Raw genomic sequence first — 27188 nt, 5'->3', positions numbered from 1 at the left:
TCTTCATATGCAAAGGGAAAGCTGAGCTTATAAAATCTTGGAATAGGTATATCTTTTTCCATTTTGTGTAGTTAAAAACAACATTCTTGGTGTCTAGTTAAATGTAACATTGCTTAACCTAACATATACCTTTGTCTCTACCAAATCTTTTTGTCTGTGTGAGTTCTGAGCAATTACACTCTTTCTCAGAAAGGCACTATACAGCTCTGAGCTCTGCTGTGTTTTTATTCAACTGTTCTACAGGATTCTTACATGACGTTTGAGAAGGTTTGATAGTGTTTCTAATGTGGTCCCTAGAGAAATCTTTAGTCCTACCAAGAGATCCAGAGACTCATGTTTTTTGAGCCTTTTCTTCCGTCCCTCTCAGACATACAGAGGACGTAATGTCTCTTAGCCCTGAAACACTGGCTTCTATTCCTTTTAAAGCTGTCAGTGCTGCTGCTGAGTCAGCTGGAGGGATTATTAGGCAGAGAGTTTAAGAGCTGCTTTCCCTGGCTCATCGGGGACTGCCTGTGTGTGTGGTCTGCACAGTGCCTGCAGTCCTGTGCTGCACCACAAACTGAGATACGCGGATTCCCCCTCGTGGTTGCATACTGCAGCTCTCCTTATTTAAACTGCCTGAGCTTTGATTTTGGAAACTGGACAGGATTACTTATTCTGCCAGTTTTTCAGATAGAAAGCATATCCCTTGTAAACTGTACCCAAGAATGAGAAATTGCATTTTAAAATGTTTTTTTTCACTCAGTCTTTCAGGCTGTCCGCGAGCAAAGAAAAGTGGAATCAGGATAGCACAAAGCAAGGAAGACAAAGAAGACCAAGAGCCAATTAGGTGAGAACAAATATTGTCAAAGGGCCTTCATGTGTTTTATAAGGTCATACATATCTTCAGCTTTTTATTAAGGCATAAATGTTATTGTGTGATAGTTATCCAAGAGCAGATGGACACATTGATTTCTATGAGTGAACTGCAAATCAAGGACCTGTGCTGATTCATTCTAGCCAACGATACAATCTTCTATAATTTAGGAACAGTTTTAAACATGTTTTTCACATGAAATTAAAAAATTACGTAGAACCTTATCTCTTAAAACCCCCTTAAATGCATTTGCATACTATAGACAAACCATACATGCTGAATAAAGTAGTTATGGGAACAGACAACTGAGTATTCTTATGAGATTGCTGCAACAAATCTGAATGTTTATGCAGTTTGTAAGAGGAACAAATGCCTACCTATAGGTCTTGGTTTCTTCTTGCAAGGTGCTCTGATACCAGCGGCTACTGAACTCAGCAGGCTTAGTGACTGCGTAGACTGTTCAGGACTGGGTCCTCGGTGGAGAGTTGCAGCAATATTTTAGTGTAGGACAAACAGTGAGGCAACCGGCCTTGTTTTGACATGTGTTATGTAGCAGCATACTGAAAAAACATTACTTTCTTTAACCATTTCACTGTGAAGATTCTAACCTGTTCCTTCTAACCCTGGTTATCTGTTTTTTAGAAGTATACAGGGCAAATATATGGGGGAATTCCCAAGTAAAGAAAACCATCAGATGAATATGGAACTGCCTTCATTGATCTCTCTAGGCTGTAGCACATAGTTTGTTATAATCTCTCCTATTCAGAGAGTGGTTAAAGGTGCTCAGCATTTCTGATGAGGCGCTATGATCACTTCATACCTAACTGTTTATACCTAACATTTTCATGACTTCAAACAAGTCTTCTTTCTATTCCATACACATAAATAAAATGTACCAAGGATTATACTAAGTAGGATTTTATGCTTATAGAGTTTTTATGGCCGATTTCCTTGCTGAGTGGAGCTCAATAGCCAACATTTCAATTCCAGTGTGATATTTACTGTAATGAACACCTGCAATTCAAATATATATCTCAGTCCTTTTGTTGCCATTGCACAATATCAATAGCTGTGACTTCATCTACTGGCTAGCCTCCTTACAGTTTATCAAAGAACATATTTTTTTTCATATTAGCAAAATTCTGCTTGTAATTTTACCCACTAAAAGGTATCTTGACTATTTTTAAGACCACAGTGCATGATTGTTCTTTTCTTTTCATGTCGGGTTTATTTTGACTTTGTTGTAGAGGCTACCAGGTATATGATGGCAAGACAATAAAGTTTATCTCATCTATCTGCTATCCAGATGTCCAGTTCCTGGTTGTGATGGTCAGGGTCATATAACTGGAAAATATGCATCCCATCGCAGTGCGTCAGGGTGTCCTCTAGCTGCCAAAAGGCAAAAGGATGGGTACCTAAATGGCTCACAGTTCTCTTGGAAATCAGTGAAGACGGAAGGAATGTCATGTCCAACCCCAGGATGTGATGGCTCAGGACATGTCAGTGGTAGTTTTCTTACTCATCGTAGGTGAGTAACTATGGCTTATATTTTTCACTTCGCTTATTATTGAAATTAGATTAGCAAGATTTGAAATACAGCTTTTTGTCATGGCATTTCTCTGTTTCTTTTGAATTTTATTATTACTTTGAAAAATAATCTTCCTACGTATATTTGTAGATAACTGGAAATCAAGACACATGAGGGGTTTTTATGCCAGTCCTTGCAGGTAGAGACCTGAATCTGAATCTATAATACACGGAAAATTCTAGGGAAAAAAGTGTGCATGCCAATAACTGTAAATCTGCTACTGCTTAGTTGAGTAACTCTGGACAAATTACCTTAGGATAGACTTTGTAATACACATCTGAATCCCCCTGATTTTCAGAGATGTCGAACACATTGTTGATTCCCAAACATCAGAGCATGGAAATAAAGAATTTAAGGAACCAGTCCCATAAAAACAAAGTACTTTTATTCATTTGTTAATGAAAATGTTTGCTCAAAACAATGAATATACAATACAACAGATTAATTAAAACTAATGGAATACAAATATTTGACAAAAGAGATACAAAGCCTAATTTTTCACAAACTTAGCAAGAATAAGAGAACTTCAGTGATGACATTTTTCATAGCTTTTAAGAGATTAAGGAAGAGAAAGTGGCCAGTCTATTAGGGATAAATCTTGCTGCCATATGTTAGGTTATGAGGAAGCAAGGGTGTTCTTGAAGCTTTGGGTGGGATTCTCAACCTGAACATGATTATAATGCCAGAGCAAATTTCCTACTATATAATCACTAGTATGAAACTATTACTCCAAATTTGTCAAGCTGATGTGCCTAATTTGTCACTCTTCTCCAGGCAGACCTCAGTTGAACTTCTGTACCTTTTAGTTAAGTTAACCAACCTGATCTTGTTTTGTAGTCAGTTCTAGATATAGAGGTGAAAAGTGTACTTCTTCCTTCTCTTGCCTGTAACTATTTCCTTTGATTCTTTCTTTGACAACCTTTGACAATCTTTATAGCTTAACTCAAAAGCCATACCCTTACTGCAACCTCTCCAGACTTCTTGCATGTAGTTCCTATTTATTGTTTGGGTTGAGATCTGTTTTTCTACTCAGTGTTTGTATGGTACCTACCATGAAGTGATTCTAGTCCATGACCTGAGGTGCTACCTAAGTGGTCAAATGTGTTACACAGCCTGCAGCTCCCATAGGCTTTAGGGAGCAGCAGATGCAACAGCCCTGACCATTTGTGCAGATATCCATATGTGGATTTAAGTTTCTGACTATCAGTAAAATATCAGCATTAGTGTTCACATTTCAGTTTAGTTTTCTTCATAATGGTGTAACATTTATTTAACTCACAGAGATCTGACATTAAAATTTTGGAATTATTTTACCTTTAGTTGAGAAGTACAATATAATTACTGAGAGATTGCTTTCAAGGAGTATTTACACAGTATTCACGTTTTCAAGGACAAGATTCTTGCAACAAGAATAACTAACTTCTAAAAGGAACACATTGATAGTAAATTCAACAGTTCTTCAAAATTAAGGGGCAAATGGTACCTAGAGATTTTTTTTTTAATAGGAATATTTTCATGAAAAAAATAGAATAAGCTTTAAATTCTTTTTTTTTTTTCCACTGGAGAAACCTAAATATGACATTTAGTCACATAGCAGCAATGTGCTTTCTTGAGTACCATTATCTCAAGTAGAAACTGAGACATATAAAAGGCTTATATGATCAGTTTTTGGGCAAAAAGGTCCATTGTTAGAGGAGAGCACCAGAAGATGAAAAGCTGCTTAAAAAGGCTGACTGAATTAGACTGATCTTACTTAATTATCTTGATGTAACAAAGCGCTGATATTCTAAGTTGTTTTGAGCAAGTTTAACAATTTCTTGAAGCTTCCATAAGCTATGGCAATATTAATAAAAAGCCATATTATTTTAAAAATATGATTAATTCTTGTAGAATTCTTAAGATACTGTTAAAAGGGCTTAGTTCATTTGCTCACACAAAGAAAAGTGCTTGAAGCCAATTTAGATGCCTTAGGATAATTTATGTGGCCTCCAGCTGTTGCTCAGAAAGGCACACATCTGTGGTAGGGCCAGTGTCATATTTACCAGCCTTAATGATATGTCTTCTCAAATGGCATTTCATGCCTGTATATGGACAACTGAATTAAACTCTGCATGTAGGATTGAGCTTTGCAACAATTCACCTGCTTTAAGAACCTACTTACAGGTGAGCAAGGTGCTTTTGCTCCTCTTCCAGTGAATGGAGTCAGTGGATCCTAGAGAGTTGTTCACCTGTGAAGTAGACACCTGCCTTTGATCCTTTGATGCCTTTTGTACCCTAAATGTCACTGAGTGCATCAACAGGGAGTGGCATTCCCCTCCCTACAAATAGGCACTTTATGCGACTGGAAGTGTTGATGGGGTGTGCAAGATGGCCATACTGGGCTGGCAGAAATGACTGAAGATTTGTGAGACACTCCCATTCTTTGATTATGACAGCTGAGAGCTGAACGTGCTTGGCAGGGGATCTGGAAGATGCTAGACTTGTTAAATGTATGGGCCCCAGAGCTCCATGACAGCCTTGACACATAGTATCTATGCAGACATTTAAACCTAGGTGTCCAAATCTGGAGTTCAGTCCCACCTAAGCTACAGACTATGCATTTCCTTACCTAAGGCTGGAAAATCCCCTCACTTTTAGTGTACCCATTTTAGTAGGCTGTGGTCTCATCTTCTACCTCTAACAACATTTTGCTATATAGCTAAGGCTGTAAATCTCAAACGCCACCTTCTGAAGAAAAGCAATGCTATGACAATTACACATTGAAACCAGGCTTGTGTACAGCCTTTTGCAGGTATAGCTGTGTCTGGCATGTGAGGGGAGAAAGCAGGGCTATGACCATTAACTGAGTCAGTAAAAGCTCCTAGGAAAGTATTAGTTAAAAGTCTTCAATTTTAGCAGTACGGCTTCCTTCTCTCCTGATAGGTCACTTTTTTTCCCTAGTACAAATATTTCTCTATCAGCAGACTTCTCTACGCATATATATTAATTGCATGTGTAGTGTCCTTAATGTGTTATTTGAGGTTTTCTCTTCTGCCATTCATATCTTAGATTGGATATTAGGAAAAATTTCTTCACGGAAAGGGTAGTCAAGCATTGGAACAGGCTGCCCAGAGAGGTGGTGGAGTCACCATCCCTGGAAGTGTTTAAAAAACAGGTAGACGTGGCACTTTGGGACATGGCTTAGTGGGCATGGTGGTGTTGGGTTGATGATTGGAATGATGATCTTAGAGGTCCTTTCCAATCTTAATGATTCCTAGTTTTTACTTGCATTATAAATGATCCAGCCACCAAGCCAGGAGGCGTGGGGTTGCTACTCTACCCTTAATTGGTTTAGTGTTGGACTTGGTAGTGTTAGGTTAATGGTTGGACTGGATGATCTTAAAGGTCTTTTCCAACCTAAACAATTCTATGATTCTGTGATTCTATGATTCTATAGACAGCTGTTAATGTGCTATTATCCAAGCAGCTGTAATAGTCTGGAATGGCAGACTGACTTGTGGAAATGATGCCACCTGTTGCATTAATTAAAAAAACATACATTGAGATTTTTGAGGCAAAGATTTCTTAGAGCTGTTTTTGTACCTTGTACACATGGTGTAATTCTACTGATATCAATGGACCCTTGAGATGATCCACAAGTGCTGGTAAATCAGTACTTAGTTAAAAACCTGCTCCAACTGGTATTACATAGTCTGGAATTTAAATATATGTGTATTTGTACATACATGCTTCTGAAGTAGAAATAAGTAGTCAATTGAAAAAGTCACATATTCCAGTAAGTTTTGAATCCTATCCTATGAAGAAAGGCACCAAAAAAGGTTTCTGTTTATTTAATATTAGCATGCCTGTCTGCAGAAATTCATGTGAATGGTTTTATTTTGTCAAGGAGTTTTGCATAGGAAAGAATGGCAACAGAGGGTTATCAGAAGGGATTTGAAGCATAGGGTTAAGAGTGCTATACTTCAAAAAGAAGCCTGTGCTAGCAAGAGATGCCACTGTGAAATTAGGTGACCTATCAGCAATATGAAAATGAATTGGAAGGCATGTAAGCATGGAGTCAGTAAATAGGTAAATGAAATAGGCTATAATTAAATGTAATTGGTTATTATACTGTAGCTTTCCAGTTTGGTCCCTGAACAGGCCCTTACACCCTCATATTTGATTTAAGAAGATTTTTCTGGACCGCATAATTTCTAATACAACGATCAGTTGGGGACTTTCTCAGAATATACTTGGATTTAGCGACCCTGCTCCTTAGCACAGAAGGGGAAATGTGCTTGTGCTGACTTCAGTGGAAATTACGTTGAAAAATGTCATTTCAGATCTAAACGAATGTTCTTGCTCCCATCTCCTGCCTACTTTTATTTAAATCAGTGTTCACCCATTTCAAACACAGTAATGCAGCTTTTAGATTCCCTTTACTGTGGAAAACTGTTGTGGTTTAACCCCAGTAGGGAGCTCAGCCCCACACAGCTGCTCGGTCCCTCCCTCCCAGCAGGATGGGGGAGAGAATCTGAGGGGTAAAAGTGAGACCGCTCCTGGGTTGAGACAAAGACAGTTTACTAAGTAAAGCAAAAGCTGTGCACACAAGCAAAGCAAAACAAGGAATTCATTCAGTACTTCCCATCAGCAGGCAGCTGTTCAGCCATCTCCAGCAAAGCAGGGCTCCATCACACATAACAGTTACTTGGGAAGACAAAATGCCATAGCTCTGAATGTCCCCCCCTTCCTTCTTCTTCCCCCAACTTTATATGCTGAGCATGATGTCATATGGCATGGAATATCCCTTTGGTCAGTTGGAGTCAGCTGTCGAGGCTGTGTCCCCTTCTTGTGCACCCCCAGCCTATTCGCTGGTGGGGTGGGGTGAGAAGCAGCAAAGGCCCCGACTCTGTGTAAGCACTGCTCAGCAATAACGAAAACATCCCTGTATCATCAACACTGTTTTTGGCAAAAATCCAAAACATAGAACAGTACTAGCTACTAGTGAAGAAAATTAACTCTATCCCAGCCAAAAACAGTACAAAAACATATGCTAGTAGAGATAAAATATACGAGAGATGATCAAATTATAAGTATTTTCCCCATTTGCAAGCTAATGCTAAATAGAGATGAAAATAATGGAGAAGGGGAATTTTTCTTTAGTGTACCTGTATCCTCGCTGAGGACAGTGGGACTCCGAGATCTATAAACAAGTTTATAGAACAGGATTTGTATTTGAGCAGCAAGGGCATGCCACTGTGTTTACAAAGTAACTAGATGTGCTGGGAGGAAGTAATGGACATCATCCAGTGCCTTTTCCCTTCTGAAGGAATGTATGTAAAAATTGTGAGGTGGTTATGGGAAATGTTTCCGTATGACTGTTATGGACTATCCACTTTATGCATAGGAAGGCCAAGTTAATGGTAAGGCTGTCAGAAAGCTTGCAGGAAGATAATAGCAGTGCACTCCGTTCAGCCATCACCTCATGTGCACGTCCTGAGTTGAAGGAGCACCGCCAGTGTTGTTTCCTGCAAAAAATTCTAGGTTGGTCACAGCTCTCAGCTGCACAGCTGCATCACTAAGCCTGGGAACAGGCAGATTAGGAAAAGATTAAAAGAATAAAAGATAAAAACTCAAGACAGGATCTGCCCTCAGCAGGTGCTTGCTAGAAGCAGGCAGATATCAACACTCACACAGATCCTCAGAGAACCTCTGAGCTCCCAAACACTCAAAGCATTCGGGAGATGACACATGTGAGGAAGGAAGGATGGAGATGTAGATTTTCATGTGCGGATCCTTTTTCTTGCGAAATATGCTTTCCTAGAAACAAATATTGTCTAAAAAACCTGTGTCATCAACCTCAGCTCCTGAAGGAAAGGTTTGCAAGTGCCACCTACAGTCAAACGTCCTGGTGCTCAGGGCTGCAGCTTCAGCCTGCGTCCAAGGACCAGCAGCTCACCCCAGGGTTTATCTGGGGTGGGTGTTCACATACAGAGTGCCAAAGGGGCAGTAGCTCTGTAATCCAGGTGCTTTGCATCTCTAAACATGTGCTAGTGGCTGCAAATTTGCTCCTGAATTATTGTAGAGCTTTCAGTCTTTGTTTGCGTGAAGTCACATCCTTTCTTAGCATCAGCATTTGTCAGCTTCAGCATTTAAAAACATAAAAATACATAGTGTTAGTTCAGTGAATGAGTCTTGTAGAAATGAGCTATACGGTTAGAAAGGGCATGAGGAGGCCTCAGATTATCCTGATTTTTCTGTTTGGTACATAGGCTTGCAATCTCTGTTATTTGAGCAAAATCAATCCTGCAGAGTCTTGGACCTGAAATAGCTCTTGTTTTGACGCAGTGTTGTATGAGGCCTATAGATATGACAGCAGGACGTACATTACGCTAAGTTGTCTGAGATACTAAATGCCAGCTACTCCTTTCAGTTCATGGAGAAATTAAAGTGCCCAGAATTTAGATGGAGGTAATCAGTTCCTAGCATGTGTTGGCTTTTGGGCAGGATAGGAAGCTTATTTGAAATAAACCCTGAATTTTAAAAAAATATTTCTGGTATTTGTAAATAAATGCAGAGAGAAAAACTTAGAAGCTTTATTAAACAACTGAAAATATAACGTAAAGTTAGATCTGAGATTCTATATATATAGATATATGATGCAACACTCACTATGGACTAAAGCAAATTAAAGATATCAGGAGGTGCATACTAATACTGTGGTTCAGTGCTGTGAACCACAGTGCGAAACCAAGATACGTCATGATAAAATACCTTGTATAAATAGAACAAAAAATAATTATGAGCATCCTTTAAAACACAAAGAATCCAAACTGCCAGATGAATTCTCAAGATGCTCTAAACTTCCGAAATGCCATGTTTGTGAGGAATTTGTGTCCAGCAATTATATCTGTAGGGAGTGAAAGGTTAAAAAGCACTTTTGAAAGGTGTTCCTATGCTATGTTGAAGATAACATTGAAAATGGTGAAAACTTTGCAGAGAGGAAATTTTTCTTGTTCTTCCATTTATCTATTTATGAAATGTAAATACTGTCAAACTCCAGATTTGTAAGAAGCTTTTAACATGCAGCTTATTAAATTATTTGACTGCATCTATTTCTAGCCAGGCCTCTTGTCAATTCAACTCTTGCCCTTTGTTTTATTTGTTGCTACAATAAGTTGACAGAGCGCCACATTTGAGTCAACATTGATTCACTCTTAATTCTCATTGTTTCACTTTTTCCCTGGTAGGTTTTTTAAAGTTGTTTAGGGTGCTTGTTTGTTTGTTTTTAATCTGCCTGTCCCCTCCCTCCCATTGACTTATTTTGCTGTTTCCCACCTCTTCTTTTTTTTCCTACAAGCTCTACACTGCAATTCAGCAGGAGAAAGCCATACAATGTTAAGAGTATAGAAGAACTAACCAAACTCAGTGCATTTAACAGTAATTACAACTGACAATGATGAGCGTCATCATAGTGCCATTATTGAAAGATGACAGACACACAAATGTGCCGACAGCTCCAAGAAGGCAAGGAGAGAAACATAGCAATTAAATGTAATAATTATATACATAAAGAAGAAAAATATTAAGCTAAAATCTGTGGGGTGGATCCTGCAGTACAAAGGATTTTTTGACTTAGGAATTTTGCGTTGACCCAGAAGCTCAAGGGAAAAGGATCTTTTTATATCACTTTTCAACACCTTCCTCTTCCCATCCTCCTCCTCTCCTACTGCATCTGTGCTGGCCCTCTTCCGTTCTCTTTCCCTGTGGCTCCTGTTGGGTCCTTCTCCCTACTTCTGCGCTTCTCAGTCCCTCAGCATTTGAGGTATCTGGCCCTCAGGTAGCTCCTCCTGAGCGCTGGCAGAACAGGACATGCGGTCTCACCAGTGCTGCATCCAGCAAGCAGCCTTCTGCTCCGCGCCCTGCAGCCCTCAGTGGGGCTGATGGCAGAGAAGGCGCTCCCAGTTGTTATACACACGGAGTACGTGAGGGTCTGACAGCCAAACACTAACTCTCATCTACTGAGCATGTCCAGGTGACAGTGTGTCAGAGGCTTGTGACTCTGCCAAATCTACATTTGTTTTCATGACGACAGCAGAATGCATCTCTAAACTCAGAGCAATACCCCATGAAATGTCAGGTCTTGCTCCAATTCACGGACAATTAGAGATATTCACTGAATTATTTGGGCTTCATTTTTTCCCCCCTCAGTATGGACAAAACAAGGTATATGGAGAAAACAATAGTATACAAATGTATTCTGAGAAACAGAAATTTTTTTCCTATGACATTTGGAAAAAAACTGAGCCTGGCCAGACCCCTAGCATGGAAGATTTCAGTCAGACCAGTTAAAATTTGGCAAAACTCAGAAGTGACTAGATGCAGAACCTGGTTGTTGAAAGAGTTAGGCCCTTTGACTGTGGCTAGTTCTGCCACCTTTTTCATTATGAGCTGGAAGAAGGATGGAATAGCATTTTTATCAGATGTACAGTCTATTAAACTGGAAGGCTCCTAACAGAGAGATAATCTAAAAGGACTTAAGAGGTTTACTTACCTTGGGAAAGTCAAGGAGAAAATAATATGAAATTCATATTAGAAAAAGCAGACGGCACAATATAAACAAGAAAAATCATTTTGCTGAGCAGACCTGACAAATGACAGCAGACAGTAATTTGTACAGGTGCTTGCAGTGTGACATCTCCTTGATTTCAGGCACTTAGCAGAAGCTCTCTGGTTATGAGCCTGTTTGTCCTCATTCCAGACATAGCCCATAAAAAAAGCAGAGATGACTGGATGGCTTTTTAGATTTCAGGTGGGACGAATTTTCCTCTTGAAGTACCTTTTTTCTCTCTGCTGTCTATAGAAGTGCCCAGAGAAACTGTGCTTCATTTTAAGTGCCTAAGTGAGCTGGCCTTGGTCACTAAATAGCTCACTTGACATTTTTAGCTGCCCAACAGCACTAAGCAGAGGTATGCAGCTAGAGATACACCTTATTTATATACAGGGAAGTCTCAGCCTGTCTTCTCCTTCACAGTACATGCCCTATCCAATTGACCAGTAAATCCACTGCTCTTCAGGTCATCTGTCTGGTTGTATGTGGTCACAGGACAGGAGAGAGGGTGATAAACTTTGCCAGCCCCCAGCTCCTGGGCCACTCGATGGCACTCCATTAAGTGCACACTCCTTCCCCATAACTTAGTGCTAGGGCCGCCTGTAAATCGTGTAATAAGCTGCAGTGCTTCCTCACTCACCAAAGAATAAATGAGATATTTTTGAACAGTTATTGCATCACTGGGGAAGAGCCAAACCTCTTTCCCTGTTCAGGGATGATACAGGTCAAAGCTCGTTAGCACATGTGAGAAGCCCACCTACAGAGCCTCTTTGCTGACTAAGCAACTTTAATTAACAAAAGATGATGTAAATTTGCCACAGGACTACTGTGCCCAGCTGAAGGGCAACTTTGCCAGTGCTTTTACAGTTCCACCATTTCAAGATTCTTTAATCCTTTTTCTGGTGTATATTTATGCCCCAGGGGGATTCCTTTCAAATTGAGTCTGCTCTCAGAGCCTTTTCTCTCAGCTTGGCCATGTTTACAGTTCTGCATAATTTCTATTTTTGTTTTTCTTACCTGACTCTTGTTTTATCCTTTGTTATGAGGGATAGGCATAATTAAGCTATAACACTATTCTACCTTTTAAATATCCAATAAAAACCAAATACCCTCTCATCTTCTGGGTATCATGGCTGTTCACTCTATATAGTTGTCCATTTGGTGCTTGACTGACCAGATTTTAATGCTCCTTTAACACTCCCCCTGTAAAATAAGAAAGTAGATCTTTCCTGAAAGTCTTTCTGAAATAATTTAATCATGAAAATAATTTTGAAAACTTATATTTTGTTTCAGTCATAATGGCTATATTTCTTTTATGGCCACTTGGGTAGTGTTTTAATTTTCTTAGTTCTGGAAACAATGCAAAGACTTATTTAAACAGAATAAAATCTCAGCTATTTTCCTCAGCAGCTTTGGAAAACAATTTAGATTAGGAGCTGCCACTTTCCACATTACATCAAGCTTTTAGTCTTTTTAACTTAGATTTTCCCTCCTGACTGAAAATTTGAGTGAAAGTTCTTCATCACCAACATTCAGGTGTGATTTGAATGCACACCAAAAAAAAAAAAGAAAGAAAGAAAAAAAAAAAAGCTTTAGCCAGGGAACAAGACCTAAAAAGGGCCACATTAATCAGAACTGAATTGAGCTGAACAGATGATTTTTTCCAACACCTCACAAAGGCAGAGAGGGTTCTGTGGCCCGTGGGGAGGAGGAGAGATTCCTCTGCGAGTCGCAGCAATCTCCATGCAAACAAAACTACCTTGTTTGCAAGACCTCTCTCCTGGACTGCCTTTACTTCATAGCTCAGTAAGAAGCTGGGGAAAAGCCAATCACCCTTTAATGTAAATAAAAATGAGCGCTGGGCCAGGGAGGGTTCCTTTTATCTCTGCTGGAGTTGTGCATAGAGTATTTAATCCTTTAAGGTGTGCAGCAGAATTTACTCATGGGAATAAGGAAATCACTAAAGCTGATACCCTTCAACATAGAAAAAATGAGTGGCTCATAGGTTTAATATTAAACCAAGGAAAGGACTACTTTGATCACTGAGTTTGATCTCTTAACTTGAACTTCAAACATTACCAAATAGCTCAGGAGCTTAGTCATAAAAGTAAGGTTTCATCCATTAACAAAATAAAACAGTAGTTTTCACTGATCTGTATTTCTCTGGATTTCAAAAGGATTTACATCTGGGGCTTGTTTTGGATCTATCTCTAGTTGAAAGAGGTCCCTTGAATGTGACATGTTCCTTTCTCTAGTCTAGGGACAATGTTGTTTTTAATAAACAGGAAAAGTGTTTCATTTGCTTAACTTTTTGAAAAATGACTGTGGTAGTGAATCTATAAACATCTTACAGTGTTTATAAAGTTAGCCCTCAGGATGCTTTTCGAGTACTCCAGGTTGAAGCTCTGGTTTCTTTATATCCTGTTCTTTCTTTCTTTCTTTGTAAACTGCAGCACTTCATGCACCAAATATAAAAAGTTGCATTTTATTTGACCTTTGTCTCTTCCTTTTCCAACATCCCTACTTCTCTGTTTGGAAAATGTTTTCTTCACTTGACAGGCCAAGTACAATTCCTTCAGCTTCAAGAGGGACCAGACTGCATCTGTCTGCTGAGGCAAAAAATGTATTTAACAGAGCACAGCTGGAACCCAGATAACTAAAATCAGTCACCCAGACAATTGCTCCACTTGATCAGTGATCCTCCACTCTGATGGCCTCTCTTGTTTGCATCCCTGAAGATAGTGCAATTACATTCTTGAAGCAGTTCACAATTTAGCCCACATTTCTTTGTTTTTAAACTAAACTTCTTGGTAAATGTGCACTAGACAGATGTCCCTTTCAAACTTTTTTCCCCACTAATTTGCCTTTTATTTTGAGACCGATTTCACCTTATTTTCTAAATCCACTGAATATTTGGCAAGGCCTAGGTTGCAGTCAATGTAACCACAGTCCTAAACAAGAAGGAAAAATCATTCCTCATGTTGTGTTCAACACTAACAGATGCAATCACCATATACTCTTTATCCTAATTTGTGCATATAGTCTTTCTTCATACCTTTTAGATGATTGGGTTTGTGTTAGTCACTACTTTTCAGGGCAGTTAGGGTAAGATGTAGCTGTATATATGGATGGAGCTTATTTTGTTGAGTTTATAGAGCTGCTAGTACTTTACCTCTGCATGCCTCCATTTATAAATACTTCCTGTAAAAACAAGCCTGATTAATGCAGGCTGAACTTGTGTGGCGTAAAATTCAGTGACCCCTTCTACCTGTCAGTCCTGCAGAGTACAGAGTGTGTAGAAATGTCTGTTGCATGCACAGTGCCATGCCCTGCAAAGCAAAGCTGCATAAGGAGGCCCCAGCCATGCACCTCTCTGTTTAGCACCCGTGCCCAACAAAAGCACGTTTCCAATATAAATTATGTGTTATGATATCAGATGTCTCCAGCCAACCAGCAAAAATTAAGACCTCAAATTTTAGCACACACCTTACAGGAAGTTTGCAGGATCTGACCCTAGATCACTTCAATCTAACAGTTTAATTCATTTTCCCATAGTATTTGTAAATTATAGCAGATGTTGGCTTTCAAGGATGATGTGTCATACCACACTTTTCTTTCTCAAATTAGAGATTAAGCCTGACAGTAGAAATTCAGCGAGAGTCAAGACATATTGCATCTCAAAGAGACAAGGTGCTGATGATCAGCTGGTTGTTGATATCTTGTCTCCGTGGCAGCAGCAGCTCACAGCTCCTACTGAATCAGGAACTCAGAGGCAGCCAGGAGTTGGGTGTTGGTGCTTCTCACAGCCCCACCAAAATGCTGTAGCTTCAAGCCCTGTGGCATCCACAATCTGGCAGAGATAAACGATGGCTCAGTACATTTATACTGTACTTATTACAGCAGTACCCCCAGCAATGTTGTTAGAAAGCCTTATTCATTTTTTATTATGGAAAGAATACTCAACTGTGTTTATATTTTCTTTTGCATGATTTCTCATGTGTGTGAGAATAATGGCAGTAGCAAGTGAGATAACTGTGATATTAATTTTACTAGTTCTTTGCTGGAATGAAGAAGCTGCAAAATTCCATGTTTGTATAAAAGTCAGTGTAAGGTTTGTTAAAATACAAAAAATAAACCAAAGCAGGATTACACACTAATTCCACTTGTAACAGAAAACCTATGACAGGTGTCAACAGTAAAGGCTTTAAACTTGATGTGAGGATAGGTGTTATTCTTAGCAAAACTACTAGCTAGCATGTTTCTCTTGGTCTTTTTTGATTTTTGAGATGTTTAAAGCATATTTTGCTAACTCTTAAAGCACTGAAATGGCTTTCAATTGTAGCCTTTTGTTTGCTAGTCATGGGAAGACAAATAAAATTTCAAGATACTTGAGACAAATAAAATGATACCTAGTCCTTTTTGTCTTCTGTCTCCTTCTACCCCCCAGTCTTCTAGAAATCTCAAGCCACTCCCAGTCTTACTGGGATCTCAATTCAAGCTTTTTGGATAACTTTACACCTCTGTGAGGTTCAGCTTTTGTACACTTTGTACACTTCTGGAGCAATGCTGACTTAGCTCTGTTTTTCTTCTTACCTTCCCATGTGTCCTGCCCTCTTTTGGTTTCTCTCAACTTAGAGAAAGCACAGCTACCTTCAGGAGAAGTAAACATAGTCAAGAAGATAGAAGGGAAGAGGTAGAATTTCTTTGCAGAGTAGAAGCTTATCCTAAAACTCTTAGTTTACTTTTTAAGTTATTTAAATTATTTTTAGGTAACTTAATTGAGAACAGAGCTGGGCAAAGAGGATGCATATTATTATCTTCGTCTTACCCATTTCTGAAAAATTTAGCCAAGTTAAATAAACTGTAGTAGAATTCAATCCTCTAATTTAGGTTAGTAACTTAGTATCTGCTTCACTGAAATTGTAAGTGCCTGACTCAGGAAAGTGAGCTAATCCACTTACAACACATTATACAATTACTGGAGAGACGGATTTGCTGGTAAAGACCTGCAGAGGAAGTTGATGGCATGGTCTGGCTTTGGCATCTTCCCCTGTGTTGAATTTGGTATCTCTGGGAGTTTTGAATGATCTCTTAAATTGCGTAAAGCCACAGGAAAAGTTAGGACTTCTGTTCATTCATGGTATCTTCTAAGGGCAGACACATAACAAGTTACAGGTAGTCAAAGTGGTACATGATGCATATGTTAAAGCCAAGAGTGTAAGGGTCAGGAAAGCAAAAAGAGGAAGCTTGTGATTTGGGCATGTAGTTGCATGGAAAGAAAGCCCTTTTGATCGAAGTCCCCCTCCGTCTGTGCATATTGTATTAGATCACCAGTGGGTAAGAACAAAACTAATCTGGCTACAGATTGATAGGACAAGAGGAAATGGGCTCAAGCTGCGCCAGGGGAGATTTAGATTGGATATTAGGAAAAATTTCTTCACAGAAAGGGTAGTCAAGCATTGGAACAGGCTGCCCAGAGAGGTGGTGGAGTCCCCATCCCTGGAAGCGTTCAAAAAATGGGTAGACGTGGCACTTTGGGACGTGGTTTAGTCTAGTCTACCCTTAATTGGTTTAGTGTGCACTCGGTAATGTTAGGTTAATGGTTGGACTGGATGATCTTAAAGGTCTTTTCCAACCTAAACGATTCTGTGATACAGGATGTGGAAGCCTTCTGCATCCTCACTAGTAGGCCCAAAAAATAGGCAGCCCTTTGCCTTTCTCCACACTAACTCATGACTCACCTGGGTGCCTCCAGAAGAAGGTTCAATAACCTATGCAGAACAGCTCTCCAACAGTTCCTTCAGCAAGAATAGAGCACAGCACCCAGACATTTCTGTTTCCAGTCTAGGCATAGGACATCTGGTGCCCGTATGCCTGAACTGCAGCAGAGGTGTAAGTGATATATCAAGTGCCTACCCTTGCAATAGATACCTTTCCAATGGAGACAGCATGGGCCAGAGAGAGTTGCCACTAGGCAGCTAAAATGTAGCCACCCTATTTTGTAGAGTAGGAGAGCTTAGTATGTATAGGAGAGCAAATATGGGACGTTGTTCCTGGGGCCTCAGGATGAGAGCGTGATTTGAAGCACACTGAAGACACTAGTAGAGAGATAACATTTCAGACAGCTGGGAAGATATCTACAGGGTTAGGCAGACCTGAAAACTAGGTGTACATAACCATAGCCTGGGAATATGATTGGGTTTTGGCACCGAAGTCTAGATGTAGGCACACTGAACCTCTCAGTAGATTTCCAATACTTGTGAACATACTTTGTTTCATTATTCTGCACTTTCAGGTGTGCAGTTCCAGCATCCAGGTGTCATGTTGGTCTGTTTAGGGTTTGAATGCCATACTTATGGGCTGTTTAAGGGATAATTTTATTTTGAGGGATTCCCTAGGTTGTCATCGGTCAAGACCTTTAGAGAGGAAAAGGCTGCTACCGAGATGAGAGTAAACTAACACAATTGTTATAGTGCCCAATAATGCTATATCCTGAAAAAGAATGAGGACAAAATACAAGGGAATTCATTAAAACAATTGAAAAGATACAAAAATCAAGTCAATTAAATGATGCAGAAACTTTGCATATACTGTTATCTTTCATGCCTTTCCCTGTGCCAATGATTTTTTCCCAAAACACTTAATCCTCTCCTCCTCCTTAATCTTCCTCAAGGCTCCCTTTGACACTTGAAGAGGACAGCTTACGGTCACAAAGCAAGTCTGTAGCAGAACTTGGAACAATAATGTGGCGTCCTACCACCTAGACTATAGCAAAAAGCTAGTAGATCATGCTATTTCTTGATAGTACTAGTATTGTTTTATTATATATCTTCTCAGTAACAGAGCTGTATAAAATATTGAATGCTGATTCTTTTGCTGAGAAAAGGAATTCTTTTTAGACCTTTTTCTGGGAAAAGTTTCCTTTTTTGGATGGCTGCACTTGATAATAGTACCCCAGGCCTTTCAGAGAAACATTTTCAATAATTAAACATTATACTTAAATTAGAAGACTTTATTAAGTAGGAAGATGGGTCATTACTTAAAAAAATGCGTTTAATCAATACAACATTCCTCAGAAACTTGTTCAATATTGCAGAGAGATTATTTGAGTATAAGCTTTGAATTTGATTTACACAATTAAAAATTGCAAAAATAAAGTCTTCTATTGGATCTGAGGAGGAATTATGTGACTGTACGCAATGAGATGTATGTGACATTATTCTGTTTCAGTGGCTATGAAACTGAATGTTGAAGCAATAGGGAATTGTTAGCAAGTTTCCAAATTCCCTTCACTGCTAAAGCTTGCTCAGAATAAGAATATAGTTTTCCATCATTAAATTTCATTGAATATGTGTTTCCTCTTAACTGTGATAGTGTAACTACAATAAAGATGTAATTTTGGAAAAGGGGATAGTTTTGTGTATACAATTATTTATAAAATAGTGAGCACTGTCTGATAATAATTTTTATTTTTACAGTAAAACCTAAGACTGCATTTGCTATCAAAATGTTTGGTACAATGTAGTTAAAAAGCTTAATATTTTGGCAACATGGGAGACAAGAGATAACTGAGTCTACACCCATAACCATAACAAATATACATTTAAGAGCTATATATCCCTCATCAAGGCAAGGTCATTTTTATGGGAATGACTTTTCTTGGGCTTCAACAAAAAGCTAACACATAGTTACTGCCTTTTTAAGAAACAATTTAGAAAAGGGCAATTTAGCCAGCTTGGTAGGTGATATTCACAAAGAAAAGCATAGTTTATAAGAGTTAGTCATTTGGATGTGAGAGGTTGCTAATGTCCCCTTCTCTCAGCATTCAGTTCCATGTTTGAACATAAGAATTAAAAAGGGTGGAAGTTCAGAGCGGAGACATGTCAATTTGAAAGGGAGTATTTACACAGTAACTGTTTTTAAAATAAAGCTTTTTAATAAAATCATTGCATCTTCAGAAAATTGGACTGTTGTTCCCAGGTTTATAGTTTTACAAGATAGATCTGACTTTTATATTAGTTGTCTATACAAAAAGAATTTGGAAGAAAGAATAAAATCATGAAATCACTACTGGTAAGTGCTTTTTTTTTTCCCACACTTAACACACTCTTTCAGTGCCAGGCAGTGAAGATAAACTTTGTCTCTGATGCTGGTTTTATTACAGTTTTGGATTACAGATTTATTTTCAATGACCTATCAAAATTAACAGGCTCCTTACTGTTCACAGTTTATCAGGATGCCCCAGAGCTACTTCAGCAATGAAGAAAGCAAAGCTGTCTGGAGAACAAATGCTAACAATAAAGCAGAGGGCCAGTAATGGTAAATTTTTAATCATTACCTTTTTAAATATTACTTCTTTGTAAGCTAAAGATGTCATTACTCTATGGGCTTTTTTCCTATGTATGTAAATCTTCTTTGTATAAATAGTGAATTCACTGTCAGTAGAATTGAAACTGGGTTTTGTGCTGTGGAAATCTGTGGAGTGAGTCAGAAATCTGAGCCAGCAGTAGAGTGGTCAGACTGGTGTGAGTTATGTCTACATAAATCTAATACACTAAAATATTTCAAAGTAGAATATATCATTACAATTTTCTGGTTCATATCTCATTCACCAAGGTGGATAGTTGGTCTTATATTGTTGCAGGATTGAGAAGAGAAAAAGAATTGATTTCCAGAGATGGCAAGTCCTCATGAGCTCCCTTGAATTCATTTGGAGCTGTGGCTCTGTAACCTCTGGCAGATGTAGATGGCCTTGTGCCATTTCATCTCCAGTAATCTGCAATCCTTCCTGGAAACCTTGAGTTGCAGGGAAGGTGATGAAGGTACCTTGGATGAAAGTCAGGGTTGTAGCCTGATAGTTGAAGTGCAATTAAAGCAAAATGTAGGTGCTTCAGTTCAAATAAGTAATGCACAAAAGGCTCGTCTGGAAGGTGCCTAAGTTCTGAGTTTTCTTGGAAAACTTTGTGCAGTCACTTAGTCTCTGACTGTGCATGCCTAAAGATACCGCCCTCTTAACTGTTGGTGTCGACTGTGTTTGAGAGCCACAAAGCATTTGTGCTTTCTTCAACACAGTGCAGGAGCCATTGCAACCCACATTGCCAGCACAGCTGGAGAAAGCCCCGGTGGCCTTTGCTCAGTAGCTAGTAACCGGGGAGTGGAAGATCTGGATGTCATTTTCTCTGCAACCTGGGAAGTATCTGCCATGCAGAACAAGACAGTGCGAACACCAGTTTCTCTAGCTTTAGGAGTTCAGATTTTGACTTGAGAGAAAACAGATCTATCTCTTCCCAGGACAATTTTATGCTTTGTTACAGTAATGAAAAGGATAAATAAATAAAACCTTTACAGTTTATTCCTGTCTGAATCCGTAAAGATGCAGGTACCTTTAAAATTCTGTTCTCTAAATGTTTATGCCATAAAACTCAGAAATCACTTCCATTTTGCAAATTTGCCTATATATCATTATTTAATAACACCCTTCTGAACCATGAAATTATTAAAAGCAACAGCAGAATCACAATATAACCCAGTGCATCAACAACATTTCACTCTGTTGGGGGAAAAAAATCTTCTAAATTAGTTACAAATGATTTTGACAACGCTGTAATATGAAGAGATTAGCATGTTAAGATACTTTCTTTTCCTTCAGAAGATCTAAGCTGACACAGTCTTTCAAATAAGTTACATGGCAGTGGAGCAGAATTTGTTGCTGGAGGTGCATTTCTTACAATACAAAGTTAAATCAGTACATATAAAGCAAAAAGTGTCTTATTGATCCTCTAGGCATTTTCAACACTCTGGCTGGAAAATTACTGCAATTTTTAAAGGAAAAGTAGTGGAAAATACATTGTTATAACTTCAAAAGAAAAGTTTGAAGAACGCTTCCTTTTCCTTTTTTACTTTAATACTTTTACTTGAAATAAATTTATTTTCAAATATGGAAATAATTAATTCACGGAACCCTGATTTAAAGCTTAATTATTTTAACACACCTTTTATTTTTATATCACACAGGTATAGAAAATGATGAAGAAATTAAACAGTTAGATGAAGAAATCAAAGAACTAAATGAATCCAACTCCCAGATGGAAGCTGATATGATTAAACTCAGAACTCAGGTAACAGTTTTATGAAGCCCTAAATTCAGCTGGTTTTTCTACATGACTGATGAAAAGAAATATAGGAAATATATAGTTCCCCGTTATTTTACATATTAAGATTTCTGTCTGTGATTTGCTATTTATAAAATCAGAAAACAATATCCATTATGCAATCTCCACATCCGTTACTAGCATTAAAGAAAAAAAAAGGCTTAGCAAAATATATTCTTTAAAATAATGGCAAAACCATGACCTGTCATGGTCAGCTCTGTATTTCCCCTTGATAAGGCTATGCCTTTCTAATAGCAGTTAAATATTGAGTGAGATCATTGTCATTAACATAAGTTACAAGGTGAAGGAGTCCAGATGAACAGGATGGCTTTTGCCAGGTATGGGTTACAGAGAGGGAAGTGAACGCCTGTTACACTTCACTTCATCATGTGGTACACTAAGTGCAGCCCTTGGCAGCAGAATGGTTCCACAGATCCAGCTTAAATCCTTTTAGGTTTCACATAAATCTGTTGAAAAAAAAGGAGAAACTAACATTAGGCTATTATTTAACAACTGATTTTTCACCAGTCCTAAAACTGGATGGAAAAGGCAAAGGAAGCAAATTACTTGAATCCTTTCCCTGGCGTTTTCCGGTGTCCAACATAGCTTTTGGTGCTTTTTCCTTCACAATTTGAGCACAGACACCAACAGTGAGATTTACCACGCTTCTCACCATTTATCAGCCTTAGTCCCAGAGTCATAATCATCCGATTGATCTTGATGGAAACAAAGTAGACCATTCCTTGTTACTTCTTTGTCTGCTGCTTGTGGAAAAGAGCGCCATGTCCATTGTTCTCCTCCTCTTGTATACTCATAAACAGAAGGCACAATCTGCCTCTTTGGCTTGTTTTTTCTTTGACTTCTAAGCTTTAGACAAATTGATATTGAAACCTCACTTCTATTTTATGCCAGTATTCAGGGTTCTGTTGTCATCATTTGGCCTTTATAGGAGTTGACTTATATTTGACACAGATTTCTGATGTGACCAAGTGTAACTGTAGGATAATGAGGACAAAATCCACAAGAATGTAAAGCAAGAAGAATAATCAGTAGCAGGAAAATTATATGTATTTATGTTGGAGGAATTTGGTCCTAAGTTTTGAATCTGGCAGCTCCCAATCTGCCTTATGTTTTCTTTTGCTTAATACAACACTGTGGGTGCTATTCACATACAGACTGATTTAGCTGAGATTTTAAAAAAATGTGAAGCACCCATTATGTGTACATTAGGTAAATGCTCCAGTTGTCACTAACTTTCTGCATTTTTAATTTTATTTTTGTCCAAATTAGGGGGAAAAAAAAAAAAGCCATGATAACACTATCATGTTTTGAGTTTCAAAGATTTAGTTAGGAATTTCACATCAAGTTTTGATCTGAAATGAGTACAGAAGCCCTACTTGAGTGTTCTCAGTTCCAGCTTTCATATCTCAGACTAGTGCCATTGCATATTCTTAGAAATCAGATTAGGCACTACCTGGGACCACTGCCTATTCTTGGTAAAAAAACCTCAACTGATGATTTTAATGTCAAGTTGAAAGGAAGCTTTTCACACCTTGGTGCAGCAGATTTAGAAAAAGGGTAGAATGACTGGCAATGACACATACTGTCATTAAAATAACTAATAGGATTCTAGAAAATAGAGCTGCAAGAGACCTTGAAATGTTATTTTGTCCACCAGACGTCTTCCCTTCCTACTTCTCAGCTCTTCCTAAGCCAATCCTGACAGATGCTTGTCTAACCTGTTCTTTACTTCCTACACTAGAGATTCCACAGTCTCTGGGCAGGCTGGTCGAATACTTACCTGTTCTTACCCAACTAGCCACCGATGCGTGCCTAGCAGAAAATCCCAGCTGAGTCAAACTTCAGAAAAATTCAGAGGCCTCAGTTTTGAATTCATACACTCTCATGAAGATAAGCAATTTACATTTCCAACATTTAGAGAGTTACATCATAGTCATTATCATCTATTAAGACGATTACAGTCAACAGTTCCCTTTATTTGCAACAGTAGAATTATACTGAACATAACAAAATGTTTGCTGATAAACTCTTAGAAAATCATTGTGCAACCTGGATTTCAATAAGACTTCACAGGCAAGGAATACACAATGGGAAAATAGTGGAAGTTCTGTGAACACCAGAAGTAGCATCAGTCTTGTTTGATATGGATTTGCATCCCATATGATTGTAAGTGCCAGCAGAAGTTTCTCCTATGAGAGGAACTTCCCTTCCATGGAGAATCTTTTATATTTAATAAAGTGAAAAGTCATGCTGCAGCCTTTTTCTTAGTTGGGGCATTCATAAGACTCTGCTTTACTCAGATGCATTTTTGCATAAGACTTGAAAGAAAGTATTTTTAATCTAAGATCTTCTAGTAAATCTGTCCAAATGTAACATGCAGGTCTGAAAGTATAAGAGGGGCAGAAACACATAAAGGTGAGAGGGGGAAAGAAAAATCTGCAAATAACTGTGTGTCTCATACAAGCAACAGGTTATCCTGTTTTTAGAATAGGTACAAGTGAACATTCATTAGTTTTAGGGTAAAACGTGGGGAGGGCAATTTCAGCCTTTAAGCAAGTGAATACAATAATTAAGTATGCCAGTTATCTTAAGACACTTCCAGATGAGTGCTAAATGAAATTGCGAGATACGCTGATCAGCTGCCACTGTATTTGCAGATAGTCAGCATCTCACATGAAAAATGAAAAAAGATCTATTCAAGTAGCAGTGCTCAACTAGCTAGAAAATCTATAAAATGTCAGCTCCTACTTAAGTTAGCGTGAGGCAGCAGCAGTATGCCATACTGAACTGGGCCTTCATTGCCATCAGACTCTTCACTTTGGTGTGTAATATAAAAAAACAGTTTTTAGGGTAAATATTGGAGCATGACTGACTCTAACAAGCACCTATAAAAGATGGTTTGCATTTGCATACAGCATTGCTCCCTGACATAAACAAGCTGAAAGCAAAACAAGAGAGGAGAATGTGTTTCCAGTTTCAAAGCTGAATAAAGTATTTTGCCTACTGTAATACATTGTAGAAATAGCTCAAAATCAATTAATTGTGACAAAACCAAGCCCCTGCAATACCGACAGCTTGGATTAACTGCTGTATAAACTAGTTAAAGTAAGAGATACATGAGGATCATTTTATGTAGCCACATCACCTGTCAAAGTTACTCATATCAACTAGCGTGCTGTATTTCCATAAACAAACTGAAACTTTAGGTCCAAAATAAAACTTCGGGCATCTAACAGCCTGATTGTCCCAACAATTTCCTAAAATTTTCTTACCCATGGTCAAGTTAATATTCACTTAAGAACCTTTTCCCCTTCTGCCTGCTACCTACTGCACAAACCTCCAGCCTTCCCATCAGCATTTAAATTGTATCATTTCTTCCCACAGTTCACTGTCTATGCCAATGTCGAAATGTATGAAGCTCATTTTAAGAATTTAAAACCGTGTGTTCTTTGCTATTTTTTCCACTTCTCTGGCATCCTTTTTTGCCCTCCTGACAATGCATATTTTAACCTACACACACACAAAAGCACACTGTACGCTTTGTAATAGATGTTAACAGTTGTCATCCAACGTGGAAAGTAAGGACAGGTCTACAGAGGAAAGTGTAGACAGATACGAGTGAGCTCTGCGTGTGCTCTCAACGAGTTGGACATCAGCCAGCACTCATCTGAAATCCTTACAGCTTCATTAGCACAGAGCTCTGCACAAGCTCGGGTGAGTTGCCTCTCAGCAATGCTTTTCAGCTCAAGCATGGCACCATGCAAGGTTGGAGCTAACTTGTGCCTGCTCACCGGGGAACACAGGCAGAGCATACTCTCAGCTGTCTTCACCTGTACATGTAGTCGTGCTCCAGGGACCCACCCCCCTGGCTACGTGCAAATTCTCCTCAGTTCCTTCAGTTTTGCATGTTACTGTATTTATTAGGAAACGTTCCAAATTTGAACATACATCACAATAACATGCAAGTGTTCAGTTTTCAAAAGCAGCCCTGGGAATCTGCATAGAATCAAATTATACTTACAAAGAGCTAAACACTGGCAGCAAGGAGCTGTGCATGCTTAACTAACAATATATATATTGCAGAAAATATAACACATGCATGACTTACTGCAGAATGTCCCCACGGTATGCTCCTAGGATTAGAAGTGTTTAACCACACGGGTGAACTTGCAGAACTAGGGTCCTTTTTAATGTCTTTCAACTCAAGAAGAAAAGCTCTAAAGCAGTGGAATCAAATCCAAGTTCATTCGTTATTACCAATATTAAAAAGACAAGCTGTTAAAGTCGTACAACATGCAGTAGAAATAAGAAACACTTAACAATGATAAGAATTGCAGACTCAAGCAAAACCTTTTTAAGCGTGAATGAATAGACCTTTTTCTCCTTTCCCTGGTATTTCTGTTATCACTCCCTTCAAAGAGCGCATGCTTTATAACAGCTTGCCTTATATTACATTGTACACAAATTTGTCCATTTTAGATTACCACAATGGAGAGCAACCTGAAGACGATAGAAGAGGAGAACAAAGTAATTGAACAGCAAAATGAGTCTCTTCTTCATGAATTGGCCAATTTAAGCCAGTCTTTAATTCATAGTCTAGCTAATATCCAGCTGCCACATATGGTAAGTGATTGAGAGCACAAGTTAAGGAATTTGGCGATCTTCAGTTCACTTCATACAATAGATGTCTTTTTTTATGTTTATGTTTCATCAACCAGTTGGATATTTGTGGTAACAACACTGAAACCATAAAGATACATTTAACTGCTAACAAAGACATGGAGGGCCTGTTCCAGTGTATCCTGTAAAATTAAGTAAGAACTAAATAGGCATTTTAAATATTATAAAAAATGGTGGCAGTATGCCTTGATAATATGTTATGCTTAAATGAATATACGATTAAGAAAATAAAAGTTGTATATGAACTACTATTTAATATCTCGTAGGAACCAATCAATGAACAAAATTTTGATGCTTACGTGACCACTTTGACGGACATGTATACAAATCAAGATCGTTATCAGAGTCCAGAAAATAAAGCCCTACTGGAAAATATAAAGCAGGCTGTGAGAGGAATTCAGGTCTGAACAGCTGCTATAGTGGTGAAAGTCTTGCTTAAAAAAAGGATGCCTCTTGTTTTTTGCTGCTGTAATTTACCAGAAAGTGTTATATATTTATTTCTGTTTGAAACAGTGTTATGCTTACAAGACTTCATAATGATTTTATGTCTTGCTTTAAAGATAGTAACTGCAGAATAGTTTTTTGAATACATTCACATTTTGTACGTTTTCATATAAGCTGACATAGTGTGATATGCCATGTAATGTTTATAGCTGCTAATGTATGCACATTTTTGGGGTATATATATTTCTGAAGAGGTAAGCTGATCAAAATAAATAGAGTGTAAATTCTTTTTAATGCTTTAGTGATTAAATGTTTTAGTATTTTGAACTGAAATGGACAAAAAAAAAAAACAGCTTTGAATGACAATGTTGCAGTCTGCAGCCACTTTTTAAACACTATCATTTTGCCTCATGTTGGAGGATTTTATGGGATTTAAGAAATACATTTTGTGTGCATATTGTTTCATAGCAAGAATTGGTTGCAAAAATGCTTTATTTTTGAACAATGCTTGAAAATATTATGTGACTTTTGTTTTTGGAGGATGGTGTGTGGTGGGGGCAATAAAATGAGGTTTTTTGAATTCCAAGAAAATGGCATGGATTAGATGTAAGATACAAAATGGGTAATTTATTGTAAGACAACATCAAGCCATGGAAACTTGACAGAAGATTCAAAGCAGCTTAAACAGCACTTTTTAATTAACTTCTAAGCATTACATGGTATGAATATGGGAACTTCCATTATGAAAAGAACTATATCAGAGGTGGACAACGTGAAGATTTCAGCTTTTGTTTTCAAATAAACTTTGGAGCCAACATTCTCTTATCTCTGCTGGACTGCTAGTGCCCCTCTGAACTA

At 38.3% G+C, this 27188-nt stretch overlaps 1 protein-coding gene across 4 annotated transcripts in view; it reads left to right on the top strand.

Annotated features, from left to right (window-relative positions):
* Positions 1-26894, top strand: part of MYT1L (myelin transcription factor 1 like) — a 129858-nt gene extending 102964 nt beyond the window's left edge. For 2 of the 4 annotated variants that reach the window (XM_075706880.1, XM_075706879.1), the window contains exons 15-20: positions 746-829; positions 2163-2384; positions 19262-19353; positions 21049-21152; positions 25686-25829; positions 26153-26293. In XM_075706880.1, the coding sequence (XP_075562995.1) occupies positions 746-829; positions 2163-2384; positions 19262-19353; positions 21049-21152; positions 25686-25829; positions 26153-26293 (787 nt within the window). Of the gene's footprint in view, positions 1-745; positions 830-2162; positions 2385-19261; positions 19354-21048; positions 21159-25685; positions 25830-26152; positions 26294-26870 lie in introns of those variants that run through there. The other 2 variants (XM_075706882.1, XM_075706881.1) reach the window with 2 other exon arrangements.
* The last annotated feature ends 294 nt before the right edge of the window (positions 26895-27188 follow it).

Source organism: Pelecanus crispus, chromosome 3 (assembly GCF_030463565.1).
Source record: "Pelecanus crispus isolate bPelCri1 chromosome 3, bPelCri1.pri, whole genome shotgun sequence".
Lineage (NCBI taxonomy): Eukaryota > Metazoa > Chordata > Aves > Pelecaniformes > Pelecanidae > Pelecanus > Pelecanus crispus.
The sequence above is the reverse complement of the archived record's forward strand: the minus strand, read 5'-3'. Positions and strand labels throughout refer to the sequence as shown.